The sequence below is a fragment of the Onychomys torridus genome, chromosome 6 (assembly GCF_903995425.1).
Source record: "Onychomys torridus chromosome 6, mOncTor1.1, whole genome shotgun sequence".
NCBI lineage: Eukaryota > Metazoa > Chordata > Mammalia > Rodentia > Cricetidae > Onychomys > Onychomys torridus.
In genome coordinates this window covers 64353372-64375836 of record NC_050448.1, presented here as the reverse complement: position 1 = coordinate 64375836, position 22465 = coordinate 64353372, and the positions used below count along the sequence as shown (strand labels likewise).

The window sequence follows — 22465 nt, the reverse complement described above, 5'->3', positions numbered from 1 at the left end:
TGGTTAGCCTCAGCAAATGTAGGTAGAACATCACTTCATTGATCAGTTGGGGTTTTTGGTTAGAAGCACTAAACCCAACACCAGATAACTCAGTTTTAAAAATTGCTATGATTACACAGCAGTTTGTGGCATGAAGTCAGGAGTGCCACTGGATCCCAGGATCTGGACTCATGTGTGGTTCTGTCTATGCAGGTGTTTTGCTATTACCTGTGTGTTCCCATGGAAGGGTTTCTTCTGATTTTCTGGTCTCTGTCATCTGTGAGAAATGTCCGCTCCCAGATCCAGAATAACTTGGTAGAAATCCACTTACCTGGAGGACCGATCCCTGGAAAGTGCTAATTAACACAGGACAGCTGGAGCTACCAACAAGGCCCAGGAGGGCGGGACTGTACTGTTCAAAGACTTTGTGAAGAGCTCTCCATGGGTACGAGATGGCCATGTGAGTATAAAAATGCAACTGACTTTGGGGCATAAATCCAAGAAAACAGAACCAGCATATCAAGAAATACCTGCACAATCATCTTTATTGCAGCATAATTCACAATAGCTAAGATATAGAACCAACCCTTGAGCATGGGCAGGGGATCAAGCCATGAACAAAATATCCCTTCCAAAAGCACACCCCAATGACCTCCTTCTTCTAACTAGGTCCAAGCTCCTGAAGTTTCTACCACCTCCCAGTGGATTCACCAGTGAGTAATCTGCTCATTAGGGCTGAGGGATCAGACCACGTGATGCAGTTAGATCCTGAAGGCCTCATCTCAGAATACTGTTGTATCAGACAGCAAACTTCAAACATATGGGTTTGGGGTAGACATCTAGAACTCAAGTACTAACATTTGAAGGCCACAGGAAACCACTCTGCTACTTTCTCTGAGAGATGGCAGGGTAGTGAAGAATTATTATTATGGTCACTTCACTTGTTATAAAATTTAAAAAGCACTTGAAGAAGTCTATTTTCTCCCCCACCTCCAAAATACTGTCTACCCATGTTCCCTTTCGCACTCTCCTTTTGTTATCATGTCCTCAGTGTTGTTTACAGACAGGCTGGGCCTTAGTCATGGCCTGTACAATTGATCAGGCCCAAGAGTTTCACGTAGGCTGGGAAGAGAAAGTAAAGACTGAGACCAATACCAAGGGGTCAACTGTGAGCACAGGGCAACTGGAAACACTTCTTCAGCAAGGGAGCTCAGCGGCTTATCTCTTGAGGTGATTATGGGAGAGGGGATCCCTGAGATCAAGATCTGAGCACATTGTTCACTCTCCTAAGAGGCTCAGCGGAGGGGCTAAGTCCATGGTAGGTTATAACCACTTGGACATCAGGGCCTAACTAAGCAAGCAGCAGGGATCCAGGTCAGGCAGGGATCCAGGTTACCCACCAAAGTCAGGGATACTTTCTGTAAAGAGAAGAGAAAAAGGCAGTGAGGGTGGAGTCAGGTCTGGGAAGTTCGTTCCCCTTAAGCTAAGGGTTAGAACAGGAAAGAGCTAATCCACATGCGTAGCCCACCATGATATGAGAGAGGTAAAAATCTGGAGCTGTATTCCAAAGGTACAACAGTTACATCCTCTGTGAGTCACAAACAGTACAGGCCTTCTTCTGCATTGACAGTTCATGCCAGCCTCCCCAAGGATGCCAAAATCCACGGGTGTGATAGTCTCCCATGAAGTATACAAAAATTTTCAAAGAACCCAAGCATCTCCTTCTGTGTGCTTTAAGTCATTTCTAGATTGCTTCCAACACTGAGTGCAACACAACCACTGTGTGAAGAGCTGTCATGCTACAGTGGTGAGGGACTAGTGATAAGGTAAGTCTGTGCTAGTACAGATACAGCTTTGGTTCTCCAATATCTCTGAATCCATAGATGCAGAATGTAGGGAAGAGGTGGTTGACTGTGTTCATGCCTTATCCTTACACACTCACAAAATCTTTGAGGTAAATGGGACAAGAGTCTTTTTGTCTGAATTTTAGGGTGAAGCAGTTTTCGGAGAGAATGCAGTTCAATGTTTTCTGGGCATTAACTGTTCCCCACATTCTTTTAGGTTAAAATCAGTTCTCAGCTCACTTTAGAGTTAGTTACTTAAAACAAAGAGCTCCGTACAGCCACCTCCCCATCCTAATTCCACAGCTGGGCTGCAGCCCTTCAGCTACAGACAGGGCTTACACTTGAACTTCCTCTCCTTCCTCCCCTCCTTCGAGGAGGCCAGTGGTTCAGGGCCGGGATCCTGTACTCTCTGGCAAGATGCTCATAGGCATTCTCAAAAGAGCTCCTGCCAGCCACCCAGCTCTCCTACATACACACTGGAAATAAGGTTTAGGAAGCATGGCAGACTGAGGTCAAGCTGCCTTCTATAGTTAGCTCAAATGTAGGGCTTGAAGATTGGAGTCACCTCAGAGAACTAACCTGGGGTAGAAAGCAAAGACTAATCTATTTAGTTTTGCTGTGTGGTTTAAAAGTTGTTTGCATGGTTTGGCAAAACTGTTTTCTTTGACTTACTTTTTTCACGTTTAATATAAGGACATTGATCAACTCCTATTTTTCTTATGTTCAATAACTGTATTTTAAAAATATTTAAAAATACCTGTCCTTGCCCATCACCAGCCTCTTCCCCACTCCAAAGAAAAACAGAGCTACTGCTAGGAGCCTGGATCCTAACCATGGAGACTTGTATAGAGCAGGTAATGACCACCGAGGCTCTCAACCCTGGTGGAATTACTCTGACCACTAGAGGGCGTCTGCCTCTCTTCCGCCTTCGTCCCTTGGAAGTGCAACCTTAGTACGTCAGCAGGACTTACCTGAGCAGATCACCGCCACATCTTCCTTGTGAGTACAGTCGTGATACCCCCAGAACCGGTGCCGGCAGGACTCCAGGGACCTCTCCTCCCCCGAGCAAACGACATCATCCAGCCAGATACGGCCTGACCCAGGTCCGTAGCCTTTTCGGGCTTTGGAGGATAGAAAGAGGGACTTCCCACAGCCCAGTTGCTTGCACACCACTTGGTCCTCCTTTTCTCCCCAGCCATCATCACAGACGGAGCCCCATGTACCCTTGTGTAGCACCTCCAACCTCCCAGAGCAGGGGTTGTCTCCTCCTACCAGTCTCAGCTCAAAGGGATCTGCAGGTCGGAGGAGGAAGGTGGTGACGTAAGAGATGAGAAAGAAAATAAGATTACGTGCGTGGTCACCAACCCCCCACCAGTAAGTCTGAAACTCTCTGTGTGCTTTGGTGACAGTCTCTCCTTCCTTAAGTCTCCTTCCATTTCCAACTGTTTCCCTAACTAGAATGTTTCCACTTTATTTTTAAAATAATATCTCTATATGTTATATTCATAAATATGTATTATTTGTAGATACACAATATGTGTAAAGGAATTTCTAGTGGTTATTACTAACCAAAGAACTCAGCAGGTACACCCTATTTACAGCATTCTGCATCATAGTTCATAGTATGATTGCACAATGCACAATTATTGTTTCCCTCTAAAAAGGGAGTTATTCTTAAGAGAATCGGCAATCCACACAAATATATAAATTTACAATGGCCTTTTAGTGCATGGGTAGTTTTGTAAATATTGTTTGCCTGGGTTTCCATTTAACTACAATTATGAATAAACCCAATCTCTGGATGTAGGATCATTATATTGTTACCTTCGCATTCCACCCATGTGTCCTCAGCATGGGTGCAATTGTTCTCCAAAGACCTAAAAGGGCAGTCCTTAAGGTTTGCTTCCTGTCCAGAACATGACATCTGGCTCATCCAGATGGGCCCTTGGCCCTGAGTCTTCTTGTTGCAACACGTGTGGGTCAGTAGCGCCCGCCCACATCCCAGCTGCCTGCATGCCACCTTCGAAGCCCGTAAATTCCAGCCTGCTTTGCACACACTGCTCCAGTCCAGCTGGTGCAGCACCTCCACTCGGCCCTGGCAGCGTCCCGGGCCATCGACTAGTCGCACATTCTCTGGGATGAAGGGGATATCGATGTCTGGGTCTGGAAAGAAAGGGGGAAGCAATGTCTCTGCCATGCTAGAACATGGTCTTCTCAGAAGAGGGAGTCTGATTATACATGGCTCAGGTCTTGGTGGTCAGTACAAGGCTGTTAGAGAAGTAAGCACCATATAATGGCTGGCGGCCAAGGGACTGAAGTGGTGGTTTCTCGGTCCCCAGATAAATCATAATAATTTCTGTAGCATTTTAGTTTTTCAAATATTTCCATAGTCAACTTACTGCTGCTCACAAAAAACAGTTAAAAGCTATAGATTTAATATTAATCTATAGATTTAAGTATTAATAAATACACATGTTAACATGAAATGTCAAAATATTTTGGCTCAATGTTGGCATAAATCAAGTATCCAGACTAAAGCTCCCAAACCCTGACTTTCCAAAAAATAAATAAATAAATAAATAAATAAAAAATTGGGAGACTTTAATATTGGGGGGCATCTTTTCTTTAATGATAAATCCTGTGGGGACAGAAAAAGAAGGGGATAGAGTCAGCCTTGCAGTCAAAGCACAGTCTTTGGAGAAAGCACACACATACTGTTAATTCATAGAAAGCTAATTATGTAGAACAGCGAAGGAACACACAATGTGTCCATTTGTTTGTGCAGCTGTATTGGTTGCACATTTATATACCTGTGTCCATCTGTCTCCAAGATTGCTTTGGCTTCCTACCAGCATCTCCTGTCTTCCCAACTAAGCTGATAGACAACTTGAGACTTGAAATGCTCACAAGAGCACGCATTAAATCCCATGAGCTCTTCCATAACTTCATCCCAGCTCCAGACATAGACATTGAACAAATGTTCAGTGGCTGATGGATCTGTGTGTATTTGTTTGCATGTATGTACGTAAGACAAATTGAGCCTTGTATCTAGCTGAAAACTAAGAAAGAAACAATATGGGTAAGAATTGTGGATCTTATTATATCCAAGTCTCACAGTCAAGAAAGTGTGAAATGTAAAGGATGATGTTGCCGTCATTCTTTGTAGTACTGTGTGAAAGTCCACGACAGGAAATAAAGACTAACAGTATGGCCACATGGGGTATAGGCTACTGGAAGATGGTCCTTGAGTCTCCCTTACTTACTCTTACACTGTACCCCAGCATCTTCTGTATGTGGACAATTATAAACATCATCATCTTGCTCACATTGAGACAATGTGTCTTCTATCCCACTGCAGTTAACGTCTTGAATAAGAACTTTTTGCTCTTCTGGTGCCAGTGGCTTAAATGATGTACCACTTTGGGCTTTGGTGGCTGCTCCACAATTCAGCTCCCGGCATACCACAGCCACATCATTCAGGTCCCAGCCGTCATCACACACAGTTCCCCACTGGCCATTGCGTTCCACCTCTACTCGCCCTTCACAGCGGTGGGCACCTCCTACTAGCCGCACTGTGGACGGAGACTCTGCAAAGAGATGCATTAGCTGGAGGCCTCAGAGAAGCAAAAGTGTGCTTAGGGGTATATGCAGTCATTTGGGGGGTCATATACTTTTGACAGACAGCATGGGGGAGTTGGAGTCAGAATAGGAGAGGTAAAGGAACTTCAGGCTATGTTTATGCTCTTAATTGTACACAACCAAGACATGCCATTTCAAGACATCCTTATCAGATAGATCATTGAGACGAAGTTGGCTAAAGACTTGGCAGAGGTTTTAGACCCTCTAGTGGTCAGAATGAGAGGACCAATCAATGTCTATCCTCAATTTCATAGACAAGGAAAGCTCTCCTCATGGAAGTAATGGCCCTCATATGGGCCCCAGCCCAGAACAAAAGTATAAGGATGATATTTTTTTGCATTTCTTTTCTTTTTCATGACTTTCTCTTGTGGTAGCCAGATTGAGATAGTAGTGATACATTTTTCTTCTCTTTACTCTCTCCTCATCCCCTCCCCCCATTTCCTTCCATATCCCCCTTTTACCTGCCTCCTCCCCTTCTTTGTCTTCCTCTCTTTTACTGTTTCCTATAACATCATCCCTGTCCAAAAACCTAGCTCAGGAGAAATTAGCAAGGGAAGAGTCAGAGCTTCAAAGGCTTAAAATCCTGATGGTTTGACCAGTGGTCTGGAGGATGAGGGGGGTTGGAGCCTCTCCATAGGGTTGGAGGAATAAAGAACTTAGTTGTACTTCCTTATTAAAACTCTGTGAATAAAAAAAAAAAACATAAATTTTCTCCCTTCCACTAGGAAGTAGGGCAGAGAAGGCAGTTAGGGAAACCGAAGACAAGCGTATCAGATAATACAGAGCTACTGAGAAAATCCATGCTTCCAGTATCGCTTTGTGAACTCAGAAAAAATGAGGAACAAGATGGGCTTTATTCCCTTTGAGAGATTTTATCACAGCTCAGAACAACCTTGCCAAATTGCTATAGCCTCAGAGCAGTACAGCAGAGGGCTGAATTCATTCAATGGCAAAGTCAACTGAGAGGTCAACTATATTAAGAAGACCACATGTGGCCTGGCATTCTGTGGCTGGTCCCAAGATTGACACTTTAGTTGAAGCCACCATGATTGCCTACATGGTCACATGGAATTAGCCTAGACACCTATCAACAGAACAATGGAAAATGAAGATGTAGTACATATGTACTCCAAAGTACACAATGAAACTTTGCTTGCTTTAAAGAAAAATGAAGTTACAAAATCTGCTGGAAAATGAACGTATCTGGAAAATACCATACTGAGGTAACCAGACCCAGAAAGACGAACATCACATGCTCTCACTCTTATGTAGATTCTAGCATAAAATGTTTAGGTTTGTATGTTTAATTTGAAGTGTTTATGAGGAAAGCCAGAAAGAGAGAAGAGAGAGACGTCTTGAGGAGTGAGGGGAGAGCAGGATAGAATAAAAGGAGAGTAATAATCCTAAAGGATACAGGTTTAAAAAGCGTTAGGAGCTTGAAGACAGAGGGGAGGACAGGGTGGGGTAAGCTAACCACAACCAGGATAGATGAAGAAGCATTATGGAAACCCACTACTTTGTAGGATAATTAAAAATGCAATTTTTTTGAAAGAAGAATAATTTTGAACACAGGTACCCTGCAGGGGTGGATAATGCTTCCCCTAGAAGACATGGACATCTCAGTGTCCAGTCGGAGATACTTCCTTGTGAGTTATCGGCTCCAGAGGCTCCATAAACAACACAGACTATTGTCATTGTTCTTAGTTGCTGACCATAACTAGATGTTAAGAGACTATTGCTGAAGACACATCACACTTGTAGGATATAGAGAAACCAAGCTTGGAATGACCTGAAAATTCCCTCCCTGCTCACTTTCATAGTGCCAAAAGGTGCTATGAAGGCTGCAGGTGGGAGAAAAACGTCAGTGGAATACCTAGTGGTGAACCTTGCCTTCTGTAAACTGACTTTCCAGGGAAAATATGCCAGTTGGTGTAATATAATGGCATGCAAGTTATGGGGTAACCAATGGCTTTCAGACTGAATTTGAGGCCTGCTCCACAGGAGAGAATTCATGCTTGGCACTGTAAGCCTTATCAAAAGTCCATGACTAAATGGACATGTCGTCAAATTGCCTTCTAAATGTTTGTGTTTGTATGCATAGATTAGTGCTTCCTTCAATTTTGGTCAGAGACTCTTTCCTCTGCAGTGGGCGTCAGTTAGTGAAGAGACTCATAGCTGGCCAAAGTACTGAGGATAAGGGACCACCGAATAAGATCTTTGTATCAGTACCTCAGGGAACGTGATGGAAGAACGAGAAGAAAGAGGTTAAGAAGCAGAGGATGGGGAGGGGTGCCCCGAAATGCTGTCTTCTGAACACCCCCACTCAGCTACAGTTAGGAGCATCAGACTGGCATAAGATCAAGCCAACAAGATCAGCCGACAGTCCAATAGGCAGTGCAAATGGGACGTGTTGGGGCTTCCTGGGGAGTAGGAGGGAGAAGCTGAGAACGACTGTTATCAAGATACATTGTTTACATGTATGGACTCTATTTAAAGGGAAGGATGCTCTATTAAAAAACAACAACAACAACAACTAAAGCTGTTTCCATTGTTGAGCATTTGAGTTTCAGGTTTACGAATCCGGGTACAGATCTAAATCAAGAGTGTCATGTGGAGGCAATTTTTTTGGCTCATTGGATCTAAGATTGGAGTCTGGGTTGGCGCTATTTTGCAGAGCAGGAAAAAGTTGCTATCAGGATCATGCATGGGCTAACTTTACTTCATTCTGAATTGTGGAATTCTTGTTCTAATGAATTTTTATTTTTATTTTTATTTTTTTAATGGAATAGAAGACTAGAGAGCAGTTTCCAGAAAAGATTATATAAACCAAGAGTTCATCGAGGGTAAGTGGAAAAGAATTGACTGGAGGTAATCGAGCTGAGGAAATTCAGCTTGAGGGAAGAGGTAAAGAGGGTAACTGCATTCTTGGCAGTGTCCTAGCAACAGGCTTGAAAGAAGGAAGGATGTGTGTGTGTGTGTGTGTGTGTGTGTGTGTGTGTGTAACATCCTTGGTGTGAGGAGACTGCAAAGAGAGCAGGTAGTGCCTGTGTTGGTGACAACCACAGAGGCTAAGAGAAAAGAATCAAGTGATTTTAGCACCTGGATGAGAACCAGAAACAGCACCCCAGTACATCAAGTGCACCTATGTGGCAGAGGGTAACATATGGAGCTGTCTCTGGTCAAGCCTCCACCATCCAGCAAAAGAGAGCATGGAGCATGTAAAAGAAACTGCAAGCATAGTCTGTGGTTCCTTCTCTTCCCCCTGTCCCGTCTTCCCTCTCTCTGCCCTGGGCAGCATCACTCACTCTCACCAGGACACATACTCCTTGAGGAGGCAGCTAGTGGGGGCTGGACTGCGGGAACCAGGAAGGAGAAAAGGAATCTCTCTCCTGGACAAGGCCACAAAGGGGTCTGATGTGAGGACCTATCTATCCTGTTTGGATGTCGCATGAAGTTCTAGGGCCACAGAGGACCCTTCGCAGGAAAACCACCCTGAACCCATCTAGATTCTGGAGGTGGAAACCCACCCACACAAGGCCAAGGCCATAGACACTAGAAAGGACGGTTGCTTGGCCTGGTTTGAGTCTCTTCACAGCCCAAGAAGCTACAGATTTTCTTCAGTCTTAAGCCTGGAGGCTTCTCTCTTGAGAACTCAACAAACAACACAAACAAAACGAAACAAAACAAAAAAACCCAGACAAATAAAATAAAGTCCTTACCCGAGAGGCAGGATCCAGTGCAAACGGTTAAGATGGCTGAGGAAACCAAAAGGAAGTAAGGTCAGAGAGAGTCTTTGTTTCCAAGACTGTTCAAATCACCCATATTTAGAAGGCCCTTGCCAAACTTCTTAAGGGGACGTGAGAGACACACAGCCTCCAAGGGCAGCCCTGTCATAGCCTTTTCCTAGCACTAGACTCAAAGGACAGCATGGGAACCACAGAGGCCAATTCTATTGAATTAACTGACTTACCCTTGCCTGTAAGTGCAGCTCCGCCCCAGGCACCTGCCCAGGCAGTATCTACTACTATTATTTACCGTGATTGACTGTACCTGCTTCAAGTGGGAGTGTGGTGATGTAGTGTTCTGGTTCACAGAAACGGGCACTGGAGGCCACCAAGAGTCACCGGTGGGGAAGGCAGTGATAGCATGGGCAAGGCAGAGTGGCATGGTCGGCCGTGTTCACTGGCACTGCATTTAGATGGGAGTAGGCTCCCTTTGTAGTTTTGAGTTACAACTGCTCAGCTCTGCCCCCACAAGGCAAATGAGCATTGCCTGATTCCCAGAGACTTTGTATACTGACATCATTTTAAATTCCAGGCATTTTTTGTGCATTGTGAAATGATACTTTTATTTTTATTTTCTTCCATCATTTAACAGTGTAAAATTCACTCACAGCTTGTAAGCTGTGGTTCATCTAGACTTAATTTAGATCAACAGGCCAGGAGCAGCTCTTTCTTTAGTTCCCAAATTCCAGCATATCTTTGGAATATGAGCGATATTTTTCCCTTCATGATCTATGTATGGTTGGACTCTTCTGTCAGCTCCATCACACTGTGAAGTCCTGTAACCCTCAGTTGCCCCTGAATCTAAGCATTTTCAATTATGTAATTTGTCACCACATATGTTATATAGGATTTTCCCGAAAGAACAAGTATCTGTGGACCAGTCTAGAGTTTTCAAACAAATAGCTTAGTGATTGATTCTGAAATACTTCTTTCTACTTCCCAGGAACCTCTTTGTCTGTCTGTCTGTCTTTCTCTCTTTCTTTCTTTCTTTCTTTTTTTTTTTTTTTTTTGGTTTGTCTTTTAAGACAGGGTTTCTCTGAAGCCCTGGAACTCACTCTGTAGATCAGACTGCACTTGAACTCAGAGGCCGGTCTGCTGAGTGCTGGGATTAAATGTGCCACCACTGCCTGGAGGAGCCTCTTATTCTTAATCTTCACAGTGAATCTACTTTCAGACTGAGGCTCAGCTATACTATGTGTATGCACTGCATAACCTCCCACACAGTGGACAGAAAGTGACCATGCCGAGCTGATACACAGGAGAAGTGTAGTATAGCCAGCAAATGGCTTGGAGCTTCTGAACACTGCTGACCGGAGGGATAGACAAGTACAGGTGGCATAGATCTGAAGGCCTTTGTGAAGGAGGCGAGACTTCAGGTGAGCTTTGGGGGCTCAAAAGTAATCCACAAGAGGCAAGACAAGTTGTTGGTTCCTGCTGGGATGTAGAGATGTTTAAGATATGGTCAGGACCCTTTATTGTGCCTATAAGTCTGAAACTGAAAGAATAGTGTGGGCTTTGGTAATGTTCTCAGTAATCAAGACACTAAAAATTGATGGGACTTATTAGGGTAGCAGATTAGTAAACATCGTTTGATATCACATATTAATTACATTACTAAAAGGCTTCTAGTAGGGCATGAACTTTTATTCCTAACACTGGATAGACAGAGACAGGAGGCTCCCCATGTTCACTGGCCAACCAACCTAGACTAATGTGCTAGCTTCAGGCCAATGAAACAGTCTCAAAATAAGGTTGGCCAACAGCACAAGGCTTTCCTCTGTTAAACACACAAAATCCTCTTAAAAACATCTGGGTAATGTAACATTATCTTTACTTCATAGACAAGAGGGCAAAATTTTAGAGAAGTATGGTAACCTATAAATTCAGTTAAGAGCCATGGCTAGAACACAAGTTTCTTTGCATACCAAAACTCCAGGTTATCCAATATCTAGAGCGGTGGTTCTCAGCCTTTCTTACACTGGGACCCTTTAAAACAGTTCCTCATGTTGTGGTGACCCCCAACCATAAAATTGTTTTTGCTGCTATTTCATAACTATAATTTTGTTACTGTTATGAATCATATTGCAAATATCTGTGTTTTCTGATGGTCTTAGGTGACCCCTGTGAAAGGATTATTTGACCCCCAAAGGGGTTGAGAACCACTGGTTGAGGAACCCCTGATCTAGACTAATCCTGGGAAAATTAGAGAAACATATAAAACACTTTTTAGAAGACACCAGACTAACAGACAAATGAAAGATGATTATTTTGCAGCTGGACTGTCTTTGTTTCTTTTTTTTTTTTTTCTAATAAACACTTTTAAAAAGAGCTGAGGAAAGGAGGTGGGTGTTGTTTTACTACAGGAAGAAAATACTCTCTGGGGTAAGCATGAGCTACTCAAGAAAAGTCTCATGACAGCTGTACTTTTCCCTTACTCTGACTGTTACCCCACATCCAGTCATCTCCCTTATTAATGGTACATCTGGAGAAATGTGTGTACGAGGAAATGAATGCAAACTTGTATAAATACAGGGAAATAGACAAAAACCTGGTGATTAAGGCAAAACTTCAAATAGGGATTTAAGGGGTTTCTAAGCTTTAGAACAAATTACCATATATAGACAGCCATTCTTGCAGGGTGCCTGAATCAGGATCGGAGACCACTCTCCGGGTGAAGTTTCCAGAAAGCCCAAAAGTCTAGACAAACAGGAGCAGAGACACTCACCAAGAATCAAGTTGAGCAGTAGAGCCATGAGCCAGGCAGCTGAAGATGGCGTGCTGAGTCTGATGCAGGTCTTGGGCAGCAATGTTGGGTTTGGATGCTAGGGGTAGGAAGAGAGACAAGTGCTGAGTGCAGCAGAAGCTTATCAAATGACCCAAAGCCAATGGGCCCGGGGTGGAAGACAGATATGCTGAGTTCAGCAGGCCTGTTGGAAGGGAAGTGACTGAGAGTAGCTAAGATCCTGGAAAAGGGGGTGCTGGGGGGAAGGCTGTTAGTGTCATGCCTTCATTGTACTGACAGCCTCAGTCAACATGCCTCTGCTTCACTCCTCCTCTGTGTAAATGAGCCTTCCTAAGGGAAGGTAGGTGCCCAAGTACGCTCCTCTTTCATTAGAAGCCTAGACCATAATTAGCCTCCAAAGTGAGGTCTGTGGGGCAAGTATGTCAACTTGAATGACTTGACTTCCGAATGAAGCGCCTGGAGAACACAGGGGCTAGAGGCCCAAGAATGTAAATATACCCTTGATGGTCTATATCATAATCCATAACCATGATTGTCTATTTATCTCTGCTGTTAGGGCGGGCTTTCCTGTCTTCTATCAGCTTCCTAAGTGCTGAACAGAAGGCCTAATATGCAGTCTGCTCTTCCAGGTTTTGCTGGTTGTACCCACCTTTGGAAGTTGGATGGTCATGGGACCCCATAGTGATGGACAGATAGCCTTTGCCGAACTCAGGTGGCTTCCCTGTCTAAATTATGATGGAAACAAACTGAGCCACACATCCCTCGGGATCTTCAGCCCTCTGTCTTCCTTTATTATTAAGCACACCTGCCCTTCAAGAACTGTTAGACTAATTTAGGGAGGCATGCAACTGACGCAACCCTTGCTCTCACTAGCACGGTAAATTTTCCCTGATGATGTAACTTAGCATGAGACTTGGATCATTGCAGGATTTATTGTTAATTTTGTATTTCTTTGTTTCCTTGTTTTAAATATAATAAAGGAAGATAATAACACGAGTCAGTTCAGGATGGGAAGCTGACACGTAATTCAGGGTTCCCTTCAGATGTGAGGTTTATTAAAGAGAAGACTTCGGGGCCATGATGGGTCCTTGAGCTGGAAGGGAGAACATTAGACAATCAATATGGAGATCTAAGCATGGTGGGGCCTGAAGGAAGCAGGGGATTCCCTTTAAAACTTGGAGAGGAATTCCATTTTGAGTGAGGGCATGGTGGGAGGAGGCCAAAGGAGCCTCCCTGAGAAGATCCCCATGAGGAGTCTCAGGCCAATCCCAAGAACAAAGGGAAAGTCGAACATTTTATGACCTTTTAGGAGTGGCAGGAAGTTCCACATCACATGATTTGGTTCAACCTAGCATATGTGATGAAGAGCATGGAGAGCTACCAACTCACAGCACACACTGTTTAACTCTGTCCCAGGGAAGATCCGCAAGGTGTCACACGATGCAGGCTTTAGTGGCCGGTCTAAAGGTGCAGGCCCCTGTCCTAACAATTACTTTCTTCAAAAACAGTTTTCGGCAGCTGTGAGTGCCAGACAATGTGTTTGTTGAATGGAGGGAGTGAGCAGGTGAATGAGGGATGGTTTGGATTACCAAGAGATTAAGTTTAGTGATTGCATCATACAACATAAAATCTGCTGTAAGAGAGGGAAGCAGAACTTCAGGGACTCAATGTAGGAAGTGACTGCTACTTGGGGCTGTTCAAAGAAGGCATCACAGAGGTGGTGACACTCGGTCAGGGCTTAAGAACTGAGTGAAGCAGGGTGTCCACATGAGAAAAGCTTGGCTGAGCACATGCAAATGAAAGCACAGCTGCCCATTTACGGAACAAGAGGGAGGTAGCAGGATGCAGGAGTGGTCAACGCTTTAGAGCTATTGGGTTAGATTGTAACTAAAATGCTCTGCATTCTCTTCCATCCTTTTGGACCCCGACGCAGTTTACCTTTGAAAAATAAAAGCCCTTATTGTACCCCGTGGTGAAATCCACCCTGGGGAACACAGACTTGTGATTGAGGGATGTATCTCACATAGGAAATTGAATGAAAGAAGAGGAGGGAGGGGAAAAAAGACAAAACATTTTCTCAATAAAATACCCTATTAACGAAGTCAAGAACGAGGAAAGGAAAACAGGCTTGCTGGTCAGCAGGGACATCATTTCATAGGACACAAGCCGCTACTGACGGAATTATACATCTGTTGTGCAATTCTTTTCTCAAGCATAACAGCTCATTACCTCTCTAATCAGAGCAGCCAGAAGTACCCACCAGAGGCTCTTAACAAGATCAGCCTGTGTACACTCCCTAATAGAGGAGGGAGAGGGAAGATGGCTAGGCCTCACCTGAGGTCATGTGGACCCAGTTCTGCCCCAGCTGCAAATGGTCTCCACAGGTAGTGGTTTTTACAGGAGGTGGAAAGTTAACTGGAAAGTGGAGAGACTCCATCCACACAGTGTTGGCCATGTTGCTGGAGCATGACTTTTCAGTGATACAGCTGTCTTGGGGTCACCCACGCTCCTGTAAATAAGCCAAACAAGCTTGTTGGTTCAGCAGGTTGGATTTGGGTGGGATTGTTACTTTGATCTGTTGGCTGGTGCCCTATCTGGGGTAATGTCTCACCAGGAACAATTCCCACAATAGCATTTTAGGGCACGTGTTCTGGTTTCAGCACAGAAGAACTGGAAGGGAGGAAGACCGTTACTGGGTCATGGAGACCCAGTAAGAGAACAGTGGAATGGAATGCTGTGGTCCATGCCTGTGATACTAGCATTCCAGAGGCTGAAACAGGATCAGTGAGACACTGTCTCAAAGAGGGATGGGGAGGGGAGAGAGAGACAGGAGGGAGAGAAGGAGAGAGACACACACACACACACACACACAGAGAGAGAGAGAGAGAGAGAGAGAGAGAGAGAGAGAGAGAGAGAGAGAGAGAGAGAGAGCTCTCACTGGACCACTAAACTAGTCCAAAGGGAAGAGTATATGGGCAGAAAGTATAGTGTTGGGGTGGAGTCAAAATGAGTAGAATGTTTATAAGTCTGTAAGTCTGTATTGGGCTGGGAGTGTGTAGAAACTCATAGTTCTGAAATTATTTTATTTTAAATATTCATTTATGTTTCTTTTCTGAGTCTGAGTGTTTACCAGCATTTATGTATGTGTGTATGTATACCACATGTGCTGGTGTCCCAGGAGGCCAAAAGAGGACACTGGATTTCCTAGAACTAAAGGTACAGATGGTTGTGAGCCTCCTTGTGGATGCTGGGAACCACACCTGGGTCCTCTGCAAGAGCAGCCATGATTCTTAGCTGCTGAACCATATCTCAGTCCTCTGGGTTTTGTTTTGTTTAAATTTTAAGTTTTAGACAATGTCTCACTCTACAGCCAGCTTGGAGCTTAGAGTGTAAACAAGGCTGGCCTTAGACTTGTGATCACCCTCCTGGCTTAGCTTTTGAGTGCTGGGATTACAGACTGGCACTACTACACTTAGCTAGAGGAACTGTTTTTTAACTTATGAGGAAAAAACAACTGAAGAGAAAATAGGTGTCTGTCTGTGTTCAAAGCATAGTCAAATAACCTACTAATAAGCACTCTATTACATGCACACTTTTTCATCATTTGAGAATTTCATAATGCCCATAATGTGTTTTAATAAAATCTCCCCACATTTCCCTCCTCTTCTATTTCTCCCAACCACTTTTACCTCCAAAATTCCTATGGTCTGTTTTTGATCCCATCAAATCCACTTAGTGCTGTCTCTACATCATGGGTGTAGGACCATCTATTGGAACCTGGCTAGTCTCTCAGAGAACACATTCCTGAGTAAAACTGACTCCCTTCCCCACTTGCCACAAATTGCAATAGCTCCTCAGCTAAGGTTAGGACTTCATGAGCCCCTTCTCCATCCATAGTGAGATTCTGGCTGGTTTGATACTGTGCAGGTCTTATTCACACTGTCACAGATGCTGTGAGTTTATGTTTGCAATATCCCTGTCATATCCAGCAAATATTGTTTCACTGCAGAATTCTATCACTGGCTCTTATAATCCCTCTTTATTTTTTCCCCAAATGACATCTTATGGCTTTGTAGTTATGAACCTTGCTTATTTTTTATTATATTTGTGTTTTAATTTTACACATCAGCCATGAGTTCTCCTGTCCTTCCCCCTCCCGCCCCTACCCCCACCTTCCTCCCATCCCCTCCCCTCCATTCCCACCTCCTCCAGGGCCAAGACTCCCCTGGGGATTCATTTAAACGTGGTGGATTCAGTACAGACAGCTCCAGTCCCCTCCTTCCAGGCTGAGCAAAGTGTCCCTGTGTAAGCCCAAGGTTCCAAACAGCCAGCTCATGCACTAAGGACAGGTCCAGGTCCCACAGCCTGGGTGCCTCCCAAACAGTTCAAGCTATTCAATTGTCTCACTTATCCAGAAGGCCTGATCCAGTTGGGGGCTCCACAGCCTTTGTGAACCTTACTTTTTTATTTAAAAATTTTTTTTTTATTTTATTTTTATTTTTATTTTTATTTTTTTAGTTATGAGGGGAAAGGTGGGCATGTGCACCTGAGTGTATTTTGCCTGTAGAAGCAAGGGATCTCTCGAGCTGGTGACAGGTGGTTGTGAGCCACCTGATGTGGGTGTTGGGGATTGAACTCCAATCCTCTGGAAGAGCAATAGGTGCTGCTCACCGATGAACCATGGGCTGGAGAGATGGCTCAGCAGTTTTTGAGCACCAGCTGCTCTTCCAGAGGACCCCAAGTTCAAATATTTCTTGATCCCTATGCCGTAATGATCCCTGAGGCTTTGGGGTGTGGGATATACTAGAGATGTCATGTGTAGAGTAGAACCCTGCACAGTCTTATTCTCGGTATATGGACCATTTGTGAATCTCTGTATTCATTAGCATCTACTGCTAAAAGAAGCACTAATGGGAGTTGATTCACTCACAGTTTTTACTCTGTCCAGGCTGATTTTTTTTTTTTTTTTTAACTTGACATAGGCTAGAGTCATTTTAGGAGAATGAAGCCCAAGTAAGAAAATGCCCCCACCAGGCTGGCATGTGGTCAAACCTGTGGTGTGTCTTCTTGATTGATGGTTGATAAGAATGGATCCATTCCAGGGGGAAGGGGTACAGTTCTGGATGGGTAGTCCTGGGTGGTATAAGAAAGCGGGCTGAGCAAGTGATAAGGAGCAAGCAAGTAAGCAGCACTCCTCCATTACCTCTGTATCAGCTCCTGGCCAGGTTCCTGCCCTGTTTGAGTTCTTGCCCTGACTCTCCTCAGTGATGGACTGTGATGTGGAACTGTAAGCTGAAGTAAACTCTTTCCTTCACGGGCTGCTCTTGGTTGTGGTGCTTTATTACAGCAATAGAAACCCACTTACCAGAATAATAATATTAGGTGCTTTCCTAGGGCTTATGCCCTAAATAACCATGGATTCTTGACCCAATTAAAGCTCCCAGGCATGAGTTCTGTCTTGGGAACAGGCCTTAAATCCAACCAGAGGTGCTTTGTAATATCCATAAGAGTTGGTACCCAAGGCCAGACAGTGGTGGCACATGTCTTTAATCCCAGCACTTGGGAGGCAGAGCCAGGGGGATCTCTGTGAGTTTGAGGCCAGCCTGGTCTACAGAGTGAGATCCAGGACAGGCACCAAAACTACACAGAGAAACCCTGTGTCAAAAAACCAAGAGAGAGAGAGAGAGAGAGAGAGAGAGAGAGAGAGAGAGAGAGTGAGTTGGTACCCAGCACATTTTTCAAGCTCATTGTTACTGTAGCTTGCTAAGTTCACTGCTGGGTAAGACTGTTGATGACTTTTCTCCCCTAGTAATGTGCATAGACACTTTTAACACTATGGAACCTAGCTAGAAGGGATAAAGCTTGATTTCTGTGTCCTATAGCTCAAGTAGATGATATCTTCAGCAATGAGGCCTTTCCATTAAATTCTGGAAAGTAACCCATACCAATGGTAATAGCCTATAATGTTTGGGAAGGGTTGTCTATGGGAACCCACTGACCAACAGCTTGAAAAGAAGTAACCCATATCTGTCACTGAGTTTTTTATTTGATAGGATATTGGGTCTGGAGCAGGCATTGTTCTTTCATTATAGGCTAATTTCATTTAAATCCCCGTTATATATGTATATGTTTTAGGAAATGTCTAGATCTCCCTATGGCAGTTTCAAAGGTCTTCAGTATTAGTAAGCCAATTCTCATATTCCTTCCTCTCCTCTACCTCCCATTCTCCATGACATATAACCCTTCCTATTTCATTAGTCACCTTTTGACATTCATCTCACCAACGTTCTACCCCCTGCCCTTAAAATGCACACTGCCATGGCTGTGATTTCCTGATTTCTAAGGGCACTCCAACTTAAACACATATTTAAAGAGTCAAAGCTAGCATCCACATATGGGAGAGAAATGCAGCTTTTGTATTTCTGGGTCTGTATCGCCTCACTAAAATGATTACTTCCAGCTCCAGTTAATAGTTTGTTTTGTTTTAATCGTCAAATATAAGTTTTTTAAAAAACAAAACAAAACAAAAAACATTCTAATCAATCACAGAAAAGAGACCCAAGGACTTTAAACCCCAGCAGTGGCCCTGTCTGGGGCACCGTGGCAGCTGAGAGATACACAGGACAGGAGGCTGTGGCCTCCATTGGGGTCACAACAAAGCCACAGCAATCTCCTTTTCTGCAGGTACATGAGTGAGAGGTCCAAGCTCAAGGCAGACAGGAGATGGCAGCCCAAGAGTAGCCTCCACAGGAGGAAGACCGCTAGCCTGGCTGCCTAGGCTGCATCTACTGGCTGTCTGTGTCCTGCTGACTCCCAAAACTGACCCCAGTGTTTTTATGACCCCACTGGGCTCTGCTGAGCTCTTCTGGACTCACTGGGAACTGCTCCTAAAACGAAGCATTGTAGCTGAGAGCCCAGCTTTGCTGACCAAGAGACCTCAATCCACTTCTCTTTAGCCACATTCCAGCCATGCTGTTGTGAGCAAGAGAAACTACAGCCCATTGGAGTGGTTTTGTTGGCTAGGATTTGCCCTGCTTTTTGCTAGCCTAATCAGTTTTTCATTTCTGCATTTCATTAGGTAATGAGTATTTATGTAATTTGATCTTGATTAACCCGTATTGCTGTTCCTCTTTTCAACAGTGAAAAGTAGTTCCTATGATTCCTCAGAGAAGTAGCAAGAGGGGAGGCCAGCCACTTTCCAGTGCCAGTTAGTCCTCTGTACCCCAAAGCTCCATCTGTGGACATCTCTGATCCAAACCTAGGCCTTGAGATGGACACAGGCTCTCATGAGAAAAGGCCCCTCACCTGAAGATTTCTGACTAAAGGGCTCAGCATAAGCCCATGAGAAGAGAGGAAAGAGGTGCTATCCTGGGAGGTCCTTGGAAAGCATCCCCACCATGGCTGGCCATCATTGGACTGGGCTACCCTCCATGGAGGACAATGTCCTGATGGGGAATTGAGGGTCTACCTGGAGTCACACACAGTTTCATCCTGGGTATTTCTACTGCATTGGGAATGGTGTGCTGGGAAATCTCAGTTTTCCTCACCAGAGGAGATGTTTTGCTTTGACCTGTGTGACCAAGAAAACCACTTGTTTTCCCTGTGGGGGGTCCTGCTCCCACCTTTTGAGGGGTCCTTAGGTGAAGGAGAGAGAAATGAGGGAATATCAGGTAGAAAGAGAAACCTGGAAGATGAGAAGAAAGACAGAAACACAGGATAGCTTTGGGAGGGACTGGATCAATACCCAACGGCCTCATCCTTTATTCAAAAGGGCTTTTTATAATATACCAAGAAGGAGAGGCAAAAGACCTCCCCTTTGCAAAATCAAAATACACCCCACAGCCAAGTGTAGACTCTTCCAAACACCTAGTAACCATGTCCGTGCTCAAACCATCCATTATGCATCCCTGCTGGGTAAAGCAAACTCAGATTCTTTGACCCTGAGTAAGTCCTTACTAGGAAGCCTCTGTGGGCTCCCATACTTTCCCCAGGCCCCACACCCCTTGGTGTCTTTAGCATCCCTGCTGCACTCAGCCTAAGTGGGATGAGAGTGTCCTCTTGGTCAGGCCTTCTTGTCACAGAGGAATTAGGTAGGATGAGAGATAATACATCAGCAGTTCCAGAACTTTCTGTGGGAGGCACTGAATAACATATTTCATGGCAGTTTGCCCACCTCATTCCAGTGGAGGGCAGTAGTCCTAACTGTCCTGTCTCCTTCACTTCCTTTAGTCTGCTCCATCTCCATCTTTTCTTCCTTTTCCTCTCTCCACATCCCCAGCACTTTTGAAGCTGCTATTCCAGTGTCTCCTCTCCTTGTTCACAGGATGTTTCCTGTTTTGAATATGTCTGCTCCCTGTGAATTCCTAGAAAAGACATGTTTCCATGTGCTTTTGCATGTGTTGGGGCTCCTGCTCACCTGCTCCTCATTAATGAAATCAATTTTCATTACCCCATCTAGTTATTGATCTATTTAAGTTCTTGATTACATTTTCTTGGGTCATGAGAATTTTGAAATTCATCCATTTCTTTAATTTTTTTTTTCAATTTGATAGAACGTGAAATTTTAAGATGTGTCCTACTGCTTTTTTAAGAAATTCATTAGTATCTGGTAACACCTCCTTTCACATCTCCGGTTTTATTAATTTGTACCTTTTCTTTGGCTAGTTAAAAGAAAGACAAGATCAAATTAATAAAATCAGAGGTGAAAAGAGGGCATTGCAACACACACTGACAAAATTCAGAGAATCATAAGGACATACTCTAAATGTCTATACTCCATGAAAGAGGAAAACCTGAAAGAAATGGAATATTTAACCTAACAAAGTTAAAGCAAGATCAAATAAGCAAATTAAATAGACCCATAACCTCTACTAAGATAGAAGTAGTTAATTCAAAGTCTCCCAACCAGGGCCAGATGAATTCAGCATAGAATTATACCAGAGCTTCAAAGAATTAACTCCACCACTCCTCAAGTTATTCCATAAAATAGAAACTGAAAGAACATTTCCTAATTTTTTATGAGGCTGTAGTTACCCTGATAGCTAAACCACACAAAGACTCAACAAAACAAAACAAGAAAGAAATTATAGACCAGTATCTCTATGAACATAGATCCAAACATTCTTGATAAAATATTTGCAAACTGAATCCAATAACACATAAAAAAGACAATCCACCATGATCAAGTGGGCTTTGTCCCAGAGATGCAGTGATAGGTCAACATACATAAATCAATAAATGTCATGCAGCACAAAAACAATCTGAAAGACAAAAAAGAAGTCACATGATTGTCTCATTAGATGCAGAAAAGAACTTTGACAAAATTCAACACCTCTTTATGATAAAAGTCCTAGAGAGATTAGGGATATAAGGGACATACCTAAACACGATAAAAGAAACATACAGAGCTTCCATCCCGCCCCGGAGTTCCCATCTGGATGAGATACGGAGATCCCAGCCACTTCCTGAGACTCAAAAGACCAGCTCCCAGCTCCCATCTGCCCCTGAACTCCCATCAGGACCAGAGGTGAGTGCCTGGGGTCACACCCAGAGAGGCCCACACCTAGTTCCCAGCCCTGGGCACCAGCCATTCTGGGGAAGACCTGCCCAACTTGGCCCCAGGTTCTGGCCATAGGGCAGGACCCCCCATCCCCGCCGGGAAGGTTCTCCCTCTCCATGACCCTCCGGTGGACCCTACAACCTCCACGCTATGCCCCCACACCCATCTAACGGAGACCCCAGCCACTTCCGGAGACTTAGAAACCAGCCCCCAGCTTCAATCCTGCCCCGGGACTCCCATCTGGACCAGAGGTGAGTGCCTGAGATTATAGTCAGAGAAGCCCCCACCTCTAGGTCCCACCCCTGGGTACCAGCCATCCCGGGAAGACCTGCCCAACTAGGCCCTAGTTTCTGGCCATTCAGCAGGCCCTGGGGGAAGGTTCCCCTTTTCCAATACTCCAGACAGACCCTGCAATCTGCACACCCTGCCCCCACACCCATCTGCCCAAGGTCCCAGCCACTTCCTGAGACTTAGAGACTAGCCCCCAGCTCCCATCTGGCCAGCACTCCCATCTAGACCAGAGCTCCCATCCGGCCCAGAGCTTCTATCTGGACCAGAGAGAGGGTCCCTAAATCTGTCAGCTCTGTCTGGACCAAGTGCACTGATAAGACCAAGAATGAATCCATGAGGAGATGGGCAGACGTCAAAGCAGAAGTACATACAACAAAATAAAGAGCAATACAGCATCACCAGAACCTAGCCCTTCTCCAACAGCTAGACCTGAACATCACGGAATGGAAGAAGAAGAAGAAAACAACCTTATAAGTAACATCATGAAGAGGCTAGAGTCTTATATAGAAAAAAATAAAAAATAGAGTGGAGGAACAGACAAACAAATAATGGGTACTATAAAAAACTAGAGGAAAGGACAAATAAAGCAGAAGAAAACAATAAGTCCCTGAAAGAAAATCATGAA

At 44.4% G+C, this 22465-nt stretch overlaps 1 protein-coding gene across 2 annotated transcripts in view; it reads right to left on the bottom strand.

Annotated features, from left to right (window-relative positions):
- Positions 1-506: 506 nt before the first annotated feature.
- Cd5l (CD5 molecule like) overlaps positions 507-22465 on the bottom strand; it is a 112267-nt gene continuing 90308 nt past the window's right edge. Inside the window, exons 1-8 of one of the 2 annotated variants that reach the window (XM_036190391.1) lie at positions 20164-20225; positions 14325-14499; positions 11973-12069; positions 9182-9217; positions 5087-5410; positions 3648-3986; positions 2795-3115; positions 507-1397 (exon numbers count right to left, since the gene is read on the bottom strand). In XM_036190391.1, the coding sequence (XP_036046284.1) occupies positions 1372-1397; positions 2795-3115; positions 3648-3986; positions 5087-5410; positions 9182-9217; positions 11973-12000 (1074 nt within the window). In that variant the 5' untranslated portion in view covers positions 12001-12069; positions 14325-14499; positions 20164-20225 and the 3' untranslated portion in view covers positions 507-1371. Of the gene's footprint in view, positions 1398-2794; positions 3116-3647; positions 3987-5086; positions 5411-9181; positions 9218-11972; positions 12070-14324; positions 14500-20163; positions 20226-22465 lie in introns of those variants that run through there. The other variant, XM_036190390.1, reaches the window with a different exon arrangement.